General features: G+C 35.4%; 2 protein-coding genes across 2 annotated transcripts; both read right to left on the bottom strand.

Moving 5' to 3' along the window:
- Positions 1 to 819: 819 nt before the first annotated feature.
- Positions 820 to 1,765, bottom strand: LOC133337168 (small ribosomal subunit protein uS13). The gene is made up of 3 exons (XM_061545423.1): positions 1,649 to 1,765; positions 1,165 to 1,350; positions 820 to 1,090 (listed from the first exon to the last, which is right to left on the bottom strand). Exons 1-3 carry the CDS (start codon positions 1,649 to 1,651, stop codon positions 821 to 823), a joined length of 459 nt encoding a protein of 152 aa, XP_061401407.1. The 5' UTR covers positions 1,652 to 1,765; the 3' UTR covers position 820.
- Positions 1,766 to 5,080: 3,315 nt separating this feature from the next.
- On the bottom strand, positions 5,081 to 7,057 carry LOC133337167 (dynactin subunit 2-like). Its single transcript, XM_061545422.1, has 3 exons — positions 6,967 to 7,057; positions 5,862 to 6,786; positions 5,081 to 5,265 (listed from the first exon to the last, which is right to left on the bottom strand). The coding sequence occupies exons 1-3, from the start codon at positions 7,000 to 7,002 to the stop codon at positions 5,081 to 5,083; spliced, it is 1,146 nt and encodes a 381-aa protein (XP_061401406.1). The 5' UTR covers positions 7,003 to 7,057.
- Positions 7,058 to 13,892: the final 6,835 nt, after the last annotated feature.

Raw genomic sequence — 13,892 nt, 5'->3', positions numbered from 1 at the left:
CCACGAAATCCAAATAATTTTTGATCAGGGAAACGAGATCTACCTATGGTAAAGAAAAAATCCTATATGAGACCCTAAACTTAACGAAGGCTTACATTTTGTATAAGGACCGGTCTCGAATCATTTTAAAATATTTACCACACGATATCCTATCCCTGATTACAACAGTGTACTTTTTTTCTTGTAGAAATCGCCATTTCCGGAGATATGGGCCTCCAAATTACCATTCGGAATCTTGCATTTTCTCGTGATTTTCAAAACTCACTGAGGAAATACGGGTATCAGTTTTTAGCAGGAAATAATTTACATCGTTGTAATCAGGACCTCAAGGAAGGACTACTTATGGTCGAACATTTCACAATGATTCGCGATCGGGCCTTAAGCCAGACTTGTTTCCCCATTTCCATTTGTATCCATTTTGGAGATTTCAAAAGAGTCTCATATCAAATACCTATTAACATCGATTTATATATCATCTCACACTTTCCACTTATTTGGAAATCAAGATCCACCATTTTCAATTACTTCAGAAAAAAAATGTACAAATTTTTGTTGTTTGTGTTTGTATTAAATAAAAATCTTTCATTTAATTCATTCCATTGTAGAGTGCACTTTTGTTTTACACAAAATTATAATTTTATCACTGTATCTCCACCATCATTAAGGGTTCACACTCTAACAAAAATATATATAATATATATCCAAAAATATTTTGGATATCTGGTGAGTTGGATAAGATGTTGTTGATTGTTGGAAATATAAAACACACAGCAGCAGAAGTACACCACGATGTAGTAGAACCAAGAGAAAGTGAGAACATTTACTTCTTCTTGGATACACCGACAGTGCGACCACGACGACCGGTTGTCTTGGTGTGTTGACCACGGACACGGAGACCCCAGTAGTGACGGAGACCACGGTGAGAGCGGATCTTCTTCAAACGTTCCAAATCGTCACGCAATTTGGAATCCAAATTCGAGGAGGTCAATTGATTGTATTTACCATCAATGATATCCTTTTGTCTGTTCAAGAACCAGTTGGGAACTTTGTAGTGCAATGGGTTGGAGATGATGGTGACGATCTTCTCAACCTACAAAAGAAAAACAACAACAACAAAGAGATTAGTAAACAATGTTGTGATGGCGAAGTTTTCCACAAACTTACCTCCTCTTCGGTACATTCACCGGCACGTTTGGTCAAATCAATATCGGCCTTCTTCAACACAATGTTGGAGTAACGGCGACCGACACCCTTAATTACGGTCATGGCAATACCAACTTTGCGTTTACCATCAATGTTGGAATTCATGATACGCAAGATGTGTTGGAACTTTTCTGGTACGACGAGCGACTATGGGGGATACACAAAAGAAAAAACACATTATTAATTCATTTATTCAAATTGGATTCCAAATAATGTAAGCATCATTATACATAAAAACACCAACAACAAATTTAACATATCCTCCTCAAATCATTGTTTTTGCCACTATAATTCCATTACTCATATCGTATTTGAAATTTTTAATTTTCTTTTGAAATTCTTTCACAATTCATTACTTTGCTTCATTTGGGGGCATTTTTCATTTGGATTTTTGCATTTGTTGTGGGATGTTTTGCATATTTTTCGATTTTTTTCACACACGTACCATTTTGCCCTTTTGATAGCGACCGATTTTAAGCCGAAAAAGACGGAAAAACGGATGTCGACCAAACGTCAAACTTTGACAGTGACAGCTGCGACAGCGGCATCTGGTTGTGAGTATTGAAATCACAATTTGAGTGTTGGAAAATGACGGAATAAAGTCAGTATTGCATTCAGATATAGATGGCGGAATGATAAATCATGATCACTAGACATGCGTTTACATCTAAGCAATTTAATATGGATTTTTTTTAGATTTTGTTAATTTTGGTAAAAATATTTCATTTGGTAAAAATATAATATTACTGAGATTTTTCAACTTCCATTGGAAAAAATGTTGGTTTAGTGAAAATAAGTCGGTTAGTGTATACACAGCTTATCCATTTGAATAAAACACGTAATTTATATTGTCAATTTTCTTGACTACTTGACAAATAATTTAAATATCTTGTCTAGATCGAAATATTTTTTCTTAATTCTGGAAAAAATTGATTTAAGACTTTCTTCTTCCAAATGAAAATATATTCCGAAATTAGAAAGTCCACTACCCGATATTCAAAGACTTATTCGTAATCCAGACCTCAACCGCCTCAAAAGTATACTCATATTGTAATAGTTAAATAAACTGAATGATAAATATAAGTTATAGCGGAACTTTGGAGGTCCATATCTCAAAAAGAGTGGATTTCAGCAAGGAACAAGTCAAGTTTTGGAACAAGGCTATAAAATTTCTCCTATGGACAGTTGCCAAAAGATTTACTAACGAGAATATCTTCTAAAAGGGTTTTGTGAGTGGGAGGCCTTTGTCAGGGGAATTATAACTTTTTCCTATGGGCTCAATTCCGGCAACGTAACAGAATTTCCATTTTAAAAAATTTTAAATTGCAAGTTATAATGAAGAAGGGAATTTCTTCATAATCACGACCCAACCCGCTTCAAATTAATACCCATTTTGTCAGAATTAATTTCAAAACAATTAATTTCAAAACAAAACGGCATATACATTAGAACTTTTTAACGGGTTAATCTACTTCATGAGGATTTATTTGAAATATATGCAAAGGAATTGACAATTGAAATCCACTGGGTTAACGAAATCCGGTTAAATGTAAACGTACTGTTAATTTCTTATTCGATTTTGTGAAGATAACCTGACCACAGGACCTTTTTTGTCTTAAATCCTGGACCAAAGGTCAAAATAAATTTTAAAACACATATTTTCAGGATTTCTTGTTGCGGCTTGTTATGTTTTCAAAAATATAACAGTACTTTTTCATTGTACCGGATTTCGTTAACCCAGTGGGTTTTAAGTGTCAGTTACCTTGTATATATGCCAAATAAATCCTCATAAAGTAGGTTAACCCGGTAAAAAGTTCTAATGTAAATGCCGTTTAAGTCGTTCGAAATATGCATTTTGCATAAATCTGTATAAAATTTTTTTTCCTATTCGATTTTGTGAACAAACCCTGAAGTTCCATTTATTTCTCGCGTTTTTTTCTGAAAATTAAGAAAAATATGTCCAAGCCTCAATGTAGAGTTGCATTTTTCCATTGTTTACAAAAGCTGTCATACCTTGTCAAATAAATTTAAATATATCGAATTTAAGTGTAAAGAAAATGATTTTTTTAGCACGTTCGACTGGATGAAACAAACATTAATTAATAACATCCATAATTAATTATGGATGAAACAAACATTTCATGGTATTCCCTACTGGATTTTGGAAAGAAATCATAACCTATCATTCATTTTTTGCGTTTTTAGTTATGCGGAGAATTTTTTTTCAAATAAACACAGCGTGTTTTTTATATTTGACAGAAGAAGCCACTACCAACATAGTTGCATTTTTGTTATTCACATCCTGTTGTCCTACCTTGTATTATTGTAACATGGATGTTACCCTAAAAAAGGCCCAATATTCCTAATTTTAAATAGAAATATTTGATATCTAATGAGAAATACAACCACTTGTGGCGTATGTTTTCTTTATATTTGACAGAAGAAGCCACTAGGGAAATTTTCTATGCTATGAATCGGAAATATCCAATTTGTTTGAAAATATACCCAACATTTAGGAAATATCGAAAGTTTAGGAGAAACCGTTATATGAAATCTGCCATAAACTAGTAACCTTAAATTAATAATATTATTAAATTATTGCAGGTAGGTTACGTACCCAATAAGAACCAAAAATACCACATTACATCCAATTCGCTTAAAAACGTGCCCACAATACCGGCATGGGTACCGTAATATGGGCCTATACCAAAACGTGGACTTATATATCCCATTTTCAATACCAATGTATAGTTCTATTTTATATATTGCGAGCTTTATACTGATTTCAATAGAGGGACGGACATAAAATTTAATTCTGATCATGAATATATGGGGTCTCCAATGAATATTTCTAGGTCAACAGAATGATATTTTTAATAAACACTGATCCTTATGGTGGAAACAGGGAAAGAATAATGCTCATAAAAATATTCAACAGGTTGTTTTTGTTGCAGTATCAAACTTCTAGACAGTTTCAGTCCATGGTTGTCAACAGTATGGTTTGAGTCCCTAGCGTATTGAGATATATAAATGTGTAGATAAAAAAGATGCAACGAATCGTGGACCTAGTGCACATGCTATATATGTGTTAGTTATCGCGTCCAACAGGAATTTGGGCGATTGCACCATCTTGATTTTAGCTGTGTTTAAACTATTCTTATATTCTAGAACCCCTCTCTAGATCATGAAGGTCTTGCCTCACGTATCTGAGTTGGGGAAGTCTATCCATAAGGCTGTGAAAGGGGTGGGAAATCTAAATAGTCTATCACTGCAAACCACTAGACGTCGTTTACACCATAGCTGCTTAAAAAATCACAAAAATATTAGTTTTTGAGACTGAGTATTCATCGTATGAAACGACATATTTCTCAGATTGAAGAAATTGTGTGACCTACCTCCACGATCGTACAATCATCCGCATACATTACAACCGGTGTTTGTAGAATATGTGGAAGTTAGAGGTTGAATAGGTAGGGAGAATTCCAGACAATTTCCCCCTAATGTAGGTTGCCGTAGTCGTGTAGATACTGATTAAAGTACAACGCCATATTTCCATCTATTACATAGATTTTATATGAAATTTAAAGGTTTTCTGATAAAAATAAATTTCAAATGCAGTCTATGGAAAGTATCAGTGATGATGATCACTAGTTTCTGATCGCTGGACACTAAAATCTTTTATTGAGATGGTTTGAGTTTTTAAAACACCCGCCAATAGCCAATTTTATATATCATTCCTTGCCAAACACATTTAATTAGAATACTTGTGAGTTTTTTTACTTTTAAGTTCAATTTAATAAATTAGTTACACAGTTATGCATGATGCTGGTCTTTAAGAGTAAGCTAATGAATACGGTTTTTTTTCGTTTTTCTGCTTTTACTTAATATTAGCCACCGACTTAACACGTTCTTCCACCTTGGCTACCTCTTTGTTTATTGTTTCTAGATTCTGGGCGAAGGTTTCTTGTACCGAATGCAACAGTTCCTTATTATAAACCAGGGAGGTGGTAATTGAGGTTTGTTTCTCTTCGATTTCAGCAATGATTTTAGCAAAGTTCATAGCTGGAAAGAAAAAGAAAACATGAATTCGATAGCTAAAAAATTAAATATACATATTAAAATAAATAAGAAAAGAAGACAGATGTATATGAGGAGGAAACAATCTTGTTTGGAGCATTTCCTCGAAGGATATGCAGGATATGAATCAATATAGGGTTGTTTCTTTCCATATACTGCTGTAATCAAAATACATTCTTTAGATAAATATATGAAGACATGAGACCATCTACGCCCGAGGATTTTAACTTTAATCCATGCTGTTGGTAATCTGAAGGGTTGATATATAATTTGCATTTACAATTGTCTCCAAAGTCTGGAGTTCATTGGTAGGATTTATCGAGAAACATATGTCTGTTTCTTTTCATATTTTGCTCCAAGCACAATACATTCTGTAAGTAGATGTATGAACACATGTAGCAGCCTACGATCAAGAATATTAACTTCAACGCTTAAGGGTTGAATATAATTTGTCTGCAGTCTGCAGTTAATCTGCAGAATTTCTCGATTACTTTGCAACGAATTCAACCGAAATCTTAAGAATAATATTTAAATACATTTTTTTTAAATAATTTTCTTCTAAAGAAATTCCTCCCACTCACCATATTTATGCAGCAACTCCAATGCCTGCATTCTTTCAATAATATCGGGTAGAATTTCGGCCACAGGTTCGGTACGTTTAGCAATTTCATACATTTCGACAACCTTTTGATCACGTTTAGCATCCTCGGGTGAACCACTCGATTTTGCAGCAATGGCATCCATTTTGGCACCCAAGCTGCCCAAACGTTCTTCAATAACATCGATTTTCTCTGACTGCAATAAGGCTGCCTTTGTGTTAAGCTGACGCACGGCGTCCATAACATTTGTGCTTTGTGTGAGCGTTGTAAGGCGACTCAATTTTTCCGGTTGAGCACCAACAGCCTGTTCCAGTTGATGCAGACGATGTTCCAATTTGGCCACACGTGCCGACGCTGCCAAATCAGTTCCAGGTGTCGGTATAGCCGTGAGGACACCCGAATTTTTATATTCATCTACTTGATTGATCAGAGCCTTAACCTCTTTGTCGGCCTTGTTAGGTGCCTGTTCTTTACCCAATACCTGTTCCAAACGCAGCGAATCTAACACCTTCTTGGCTGTGGTAATAATGGTGGCCACAGCATCATATGATTCCTTTTCTTCTTGGACCAATTTACGATCGTTTTGCAATGCTGATACCTCTTCCAAAAGTTCATTCATTTCACACTGCAATCGACGACATTTTTGCACGGGAGTCTCCTTTTCACCCATGCCAGTTAATTCAAATTCACCCGTGGTCATATCATAGCCACGACATACACGACGTCCAATACTGTCAGAGAAATCGACATTACCCGTCAGCGTAGAGCCACGGAAACGTTTGTAAGCCTCTTGCGGGGAGATGTGCAAACGTTCAATGGACTTATTTTCCGCCTCTTCCTCGTAATAGTCTGAAGTCTCTTGTTCAGGAACATCGGGTGTTTCATAGACATCAGGTTGGTCATAAGCCTACAAAAACACAAAAAACAACAACTGTTACTAACAATTAACAAAACAACAACATACCACACTGCTCAGCTGGCCAACCAACCAAGCAGCCAGCCAAGTTAACTAAGCTGAAGTCATTGAGTATGACTAATTTTTGCCAAACGTAGAAAGAGGGTGGAGTGGCACAACATAAAAACTTACAATTCCTGGCAAATTTTCGAATTTTGGATCGGCCATTATGGTGGGCAACGTTTATTGATGTCCTTAACAAAATAATGATGAATTTTGGGTAATAACAAGCAATCGGTTTGTACCACAGAAAAAAAGTTTGCAAAAATTTTATTTCTGCGGCAGTGAATGATATTCTCGGGCCTTTTTCAGCGAATGGTAGAATAATTGAAAAACGTTCCAACTGCTAACGAATGGGAAGAGAAACAAAATGGCCGATAAAGAAGAAGTCAAAGTGGAATAACCAAAAATTTACGAATGACGTGGGATGGAGACTAAATGAGAACGGTATTGTTTACAACACATACACTCACAACAGCTGCAGTCAGAGAACCGAGCCATAATGTGTGACGGCGTTGACAACGCAGAAGTTTGCTGACGTAAAACGATCAACTGTTTAAGGTGTGACAATTTAAAAATTGGGGTTTGGAATGTAATTGATTGCTAATTAAATTGCAAAATCGATTTTGATCGATTGATATAAATATCAAACACCATCGCTTTGCTATGTGTGTTGTCATCAACGTCTAGTGGCTGTGTTATCAGCTGTTGTGAATGAAAGAAGTAAGACTTAAATGATGACGTGAGGCAGATGTATTGACACAATGCTGTGGAATAGGATTGGGATATGAAAGGAAACCGAATTTGTTATAAGATTGCATTCAAATGGAATGTGTTTTTATAAATTATGACTCATGGGAAATTAAATAGTATATAACGGGAATAGACCAGTTGAGGTGAATAACAAAAAAGTAGGTAGTGGCTTTTTCTGTCAAATATAAAATAAGAATACGCAACAGGTTGTTGTATTTATTTCACATTTTTCAACATATAAGTAAAAATGTGAAAACTTAAAGTTATAAATTCTTCTCAAAGTCGTGTAGGGATAGAACAAGTAGCTATACCCTACCTAGTAATAATTATACCATGTTTGCTACTAGAATAAAACAGATAGAAAACTTGTTAAGTTTTGTTTGCAGAAGAAAATTGTTATTATTCTTTAAGGGTTGATTAGCTAACAATTTACGCCGAGGTCTCTGATGTCAGAAAATGTTTAGATTTTTCTCATATTAGATTAGAAAATGAACCAATTGAAGGTCCTCGACTCTTCTCCTCCGTTCGAAGGTTACCTTGAGCCTTGCAATATCATTCTACAGTTTTTTGAGAACAACCACACAAAAAATTTGTCGGTAATCGTGCTCATACTCTCGAAGAACCGTTGCACGAGTTAACTGCTCTCTGGTATTTTTTTATTATATTTTTCTGATATTATATTAATAAATAAACCGATTACTCCTTGAATTACTGAACATTCGTCACAATTTCTTTTTAGAATATCTACTAAAATTTCTATCTTTCTTTGCAAATATCCATGGACCCCCTTGAAGGTTCGAGAGTTTTCTCCTGCCAACATTATTTGATAGTTTTTTGAGAATTACCACACAAAAAATTGTCGGTAATCGTGCTCATGCCCTCGATAAACCGGTTGCAAAAGTTAACTGCTGTCTGGTAGATTTTTCAGATATTAGATTATAAAATTAACCGTTTACTTTCTCAAATACTGAACAGACATTCATTACAATTTCGTTTTAGAATATTTGCTCAAATTCCTACCATTTATTGCGAAAATCCGTACATATAACAACAAATAAGTTGTCGGTAATCGTGCTCATGTTCTCGATGACCCGTTTCGGACCCAATACGAATTGAGGCGGTTTGAATGATATTAATTTGATTTGATGGTTGCTTGCGTTGATGGGTCGTTCGTTGCCCAACAGCATCACAAAATTCACTGACCTTTTGCCTTGGAAGATTTCATTTGCCACTGACTGCCATGGAATTGGGACTTCCATCTCCGCCAAGATTGACGTCGTCTCTTTTCACCTTTCATGATTAACTTTGATTTGGAAAAGTCACCGTTGTGTTTACCAGAGTGGTGTCCATAGCGTCATCCTCGTCCGTCAAGAGTGAATCATCAAATCATCAAAATGTATCTCCCGGCTCAAGTTTACATATGTCGAGATTGTTTTTTTCTAAAGTTTCCATTGGAGTTTGGTAAAGATTTGAGGTCGACCATGGTAATTTGGCATAACGTACTGACTTGAGCCTAGAATGATGTCTGCCAACTTTCGAGAAAATCGGTCCAGATTTAGATATAGCTCCCATATATAGTTTCGTCCGATTTCATGTAAATGGTGCACCAAAGTCCCTATATATCCTTCGATTTGCACGAAATTTGGGATAACGTACTTAATTGAGCCTAGAATGATGTCTGCCAAGTTTCATATAGTTGCGTTTTCTAGAAGTACAGACATAGCCCAACGGATGACCTATTTATATTTGCTTGAAGTCGATTTACATACTTTATGGATAGATCTAGGTAGATTCACTTTTAAATAAACATCACATATTTTATTTCATCCAATTTCATGCTAATGGTCCTGTTTAATATACCCATAGTGGTGAAGGGTCATATAGTCGGCCCCGTCCGACTTTACTACTTTCCTTACTGGTTTCAAAATATTGGATTAAACATTAGAAGTTGTGCCCGATTTTCGGATTCACAAATTCTTTTCTTACAAATTTCGAATATTTCTTCAATTTTTTTTCCGAAGTTGTTATCAACAACAATTACAGGGCGATTAATAGAAACAGGGTGATTTGTGTGTGTGTGTATTTCCTAAAAGGGTGAGAAACGTTCTTAGTGAAGACAATCACCTTTAGTGAAAACATGCTAAAAGGTTTTTTTTTTTATTTTTATACCCTCAACCATATAGAGAAAATATTCGTGGGAGACGCTATAAAGAAGATACAGTGGAACTTGATTATATTTTAAATGTAAATGCCGTTTAATATTTCGAATTTTTTTTGCAGAAAATCTTCAATGTAGGTTCATGTTTCCATATGCAAGTGGCGCCCAATATAATGTATTGTGATGATCGAAGGCGCATTTTCTAACCGTTGTAGCTGTCATTCCGAGGCTGTCATTGGATAGTCGAACACGTACATGTAGAAAATGTTAAAAATATTTGTATGTTTTGGCATAGCCCTTATATAGCGGAACACTCCCCATTTTTGGGAGTTTTAAGGTTTTCCAAGCGAAGTAATTGGTATTCTGAATTATGTCCAAGTTTTGACGTAGCTCATATTCTATCTCTCTTACGCACTAGAATATATAGGTTAAGATTTATTTTTGTTCGTAGTTCTTAAGGAAAATATAAAAATAAAGAAAATCAGTGTAGCACAAACAACCGTAGTATAACAGCTCTCTCTCCGCGAAACAGTCCCTGTTCCATCTTATTTTTCTTATAGGTCCTAGGTGCCTTTTCTTAAATTATTGAAAATTATTACACATTGGATCTATGATTTTCCATAGCCCCCATAGTCAAATAAAGCCTTAGGCTACTCTCATTTTTGCGGAATATTTTCTATAAAGTTCCTGGTTAATTTTAAGTTTTTTTTTTAATTATTCCTAGATACACATTCCAATGGAAGTGGATGTAATTGGGACCATGTCTCCACATAGCCCCCCATATACAGATTTTGATATTTTGAAGGTTAAAGCCTTATTTTCAAACCGAAGTGTCTATAATTTACCATGCCGGGTTGTTGGTAGGTAAACAATTTATTCGGAGAAAATTTTCATAAATATGGAATCACTTTTTCGTAAAACCTTGTCATTTGGTAATCTGCATTTTGTGGAGGATACTAAATTTCATGTTAGAAATGTGGCGGAATTTCCAATCGAAGTGGCAGCAATGTAGCATTCTTTGCTCTTGGTGGGTCCCAGCCGAATTTTATATCCAGACAAGTAGTATTATATACCAAGGACGGTATAGAACGGTCCCGTCCGACGTAGGTAGGTAGTTATAACTTTATCTATTGTTGAATGCCTAGCACAATATCCTTGGTCCCGGTTCAAGCATACCAATGTCCCTTTAGATATTTTGAAAAAGAGTTTTTTGTAGGTTCAACGCTGAAAAAATCAGCCTTATTAAGTCATGAAGGTCAACCTAAAAATGAGAATCTTTTTTAGGAAAAACTCCAACTTATTAAATAATAAAAACCCTACCGCAATTTAAATCTTCAGTACTTATTATAGCCGTGGCAACCTTTTTAATAATCTACCCCCAGCCAAAAGTCAAGTTATGTTGTAAAGCAAAAAGGCTAACTGTGTTGAAAACTTTTATGTCCAGGCAAAATATTTTTGGAGACCCTCCTCCCCACTGCAACCATAAAAAATGGTCAACAAAACTGGCAAAAAAATAACCAAAAAAAAGGACAAATTATCTGGTCTTTATTTATTCAAATGTTGGAAAGCACTTTAACACTTCAACAGTAAGTTTGAATGTGCCACTGCACACACACACTCACAGAGACCACACATATTAAATGGTCACAAGATTTGTCTACCGCAAAATGAAACCTGTTTTTCTCCAACCAACGCCAGTTTTCCCCCCCACCAATACCACCTTTTTCTCCCCGCCACCTCATTTATATTGCCATTGTAATCCTTGCGGAAAAGACCCTTCGTGTGGGGTACCCCAAAATTTGAGTAATTTAAGAAAAAAAAGTCCGACATACTTTCTGTTCCTTGGAATGTTTGTACAAATTAAAGTTTGGCCAATAAAAAAGACAATTGTAAAAGATGAGAAAGGAGGGAGGGATGGAGAAAGGAAGTTCGGAAGAGAGCATTAAAAAGAAATCCTTGTAAAAGAAAACTCTATTGTGGAGAAAAAAACTTTAAGTTTGGTTACAATAAAACTACTTTAAGCGGAATTCTGATGGAATGTCAGTTTCCATTTTTTTGAAGATGTGTAAAAAACAAGTAAATAATTCAAAAAAAAAAAAAAAAAAAAAAAGAAATTGGGCGGAACGAACTTTTTATACCCTCCATAAGGTGGATATTCAAAATACCAACAATCGATAGGACATGTATATGGGAGCTACACCATTGTAAAGTTTTCGGTAGGAAGATGTGACACCAAATTACCTTCTGAAATATCAAAATCCCCGAAATTACCGAATAATGGGCGGTATGGTATAGGATGGTATGGGACCTACTCCGGAACTTATGTCAACATTGATAATTTTTGGTAAGGAGACTTTCTATCCACTGATAACTCTAAATACCAAATTACAGGAAATTCGGATAAAAAAAACATGCCCAAGCTTCCCAAAAATCCGAAAGTTGGGAGGTATCCTCTTATGGGTTTCTCCTGCATTAAAAATTGGACCAATGTTGATAATTTTTGGTGGAAAGATTTGCTACCTTATGAAAACAGCCAATTCAGTTGAAAAACCCGCTCAAGCTGCCCAAAATAACAAATTTTGAGGGTGTCGTTATATGCGGACTACCCTAAAAAGTGTACAGGTTACCTTAGGAGAACCCAAAATACAAAATTACAGCCAATTCGGATGAAAAATGGGTTCAAGCTCCCCAAAATATAGAAATTTAGGAGGTTCCGTTACATGGGGACTACCATAAAATTTGAACCAATCTTCATAATTTTTCATAAGGACATTTTCTACCCCCTGAAAAACCTAAATACTTAATTACAGCCAATTCGTGTGAAAAACGTGCCTTAATTCGTCAAAATTCCGAAATTCGGGAGGTACCTTTATATGGGGACTACCCTAAAAAGTTGACCAATGTTAATAATTTTTGGTAGGAAGATTTAGCAACTACTGAGAACCTAAAATACCAAATTTCAACCAATTTAGTCGAAAAGTGTGCTCAAGCTCCCTAAAATAACGAAATGTGGAAGGTACCCTTATATGGGGACTGACCTAAAAAGTGGACCAATTTTCATAATTTTTCCTAGGGACATTTTCTACACCCTGAGAAACCTAAATACCTAATTACAGCCAATTCGTGTGAAAAACGTGCCCTAATTCGTCAAAATTCCGAAAGTCGGGAGGTACCCCTATATGGAGGCTAGCCTAAAATGTGGTCCAATATTAATAATTTTGGATACGTAGATTTAGCACCTACTGAGACTACAAAATACTAAATTACACCTAATTTGGTTGAAATTTGTGCTCAAGCTCACTAAAATAACGAAATGTGGAAGGTACCCTTATATGGGGACTGACCTAAAAAGTGGACCAAAATTCATAATTTTTGGTAGGACGATTTAGCACCCTCTAATATTACAAAATACTAAATGACAGCTAATTAGGTTCTAAAAAAGTTCCCAAACTAACCAAAAATATCGAAATTTAGGCGATTCCGTTATATAGGGGCTAACATAAAAAGTGGACCAATTTTCATAATTTTTCCTAGGGACATTTTCTACACCCTGAGAAACCTAAATACCTAATTACAGCCAATTCGTGTGAAAAACGTTCCCTAATTCGTCAAAATTCCGAAAGTCGGGAGGTACCCCTATATGGAGGCTAGCCTAAAATGTGGACCAATATTAATAATTTTGGATACGTAGATTTAGCACCTACTGAGACTTCAAAATACTAAATTACAGCTAATTTGGTTGAAAAACGTGCCCAAGTTCCCATAAATACCGAACTTTTGGGGGTACTGCTATATGAGGTCTACTTTAAATAATGGACCAATATTAATAATTTTTGGTAAAAAAATTGGCTACTCTATGAGAACCCAAAATACCAAATTATAGCCAATTCGGTTGAAAAATGGGCTCAAGCTCCCAAAAATACCGAAATTTTGAGGGTATCGTTATATGGGGATTACCCTAAAAAGTGGACCAAAATTCATAATTTTTGGTATGCACATTTGTTACTCTATGAGAACCCAAAATACTAAATTATAGGCAATTTGGTTGAAAAACGCACCCGAAATATCGAACTTTTGGGTGGTACCGGTAAGTGGGGCGTGCCCTAAAAAGTGAATCAATGTGGATAATTTTTGGTAGGAAGATTTG

Source organism: Musca vetustissima, unplaced genomic scaffold, assembly GCF_032173495.1.
Source record: "Musca vetustissima isolate MV318-11 ecotype Yass unplaced genomic scaffold, APGP_CSIRO_Mvet_v1 utg33022, whole genome shotgun sequence".
In the NCBI taxonomy this organism is placed as follows: domain Eukaryota; kingdom Metazoa; phylum Arthropoda; class Insecta; order Diptera; family Muscidae; genus Musca; species Musca vetustissima.
The sequence above is the reverse complement of the archived record's forward strand: the minus strand, read 5'-3'. Positions and strand labels throughout refer to the sequence as shown.

What these genes read in the sequence shown, in the direction of transcription:
- LOC133337168 (XM_061545423.1), bottom strand. An exon ending in GTGAATGTACCGAAGAGGAG is followed by an intron (nt 1,091 to 1,164) that starts GTAAGTTTGTGG and finishes TTTCTTTTGTAG; the next exon opens with GTTGAGAAGATCGTCACCAT.
- LOC133337167 (XM_061545422.1), bottom strand. Translation starts at nt 7,002, where the DNA reads ATGGCCGATCCAAAATTCGAAAATTTGCCAGGAATT. An exon ending in TCGAAAATTTGCCAGGAATT is followed by an intron (nt 6,787 to 6,966) that starts GTAAGTTTTTAT and finishes GTGTTTTTGTAG; the next exon opens with GCTTATGACCAACCTGATGT. An exon ending in GGAGTTGCTGCATAAATATG is followed by an intron (nt 5,266 to 5,861) that starts GTGAGTGGGAGG and finishes TTTTCTTTCCAG; the next exon opens with CTATGAACTTTGCTAAAATC.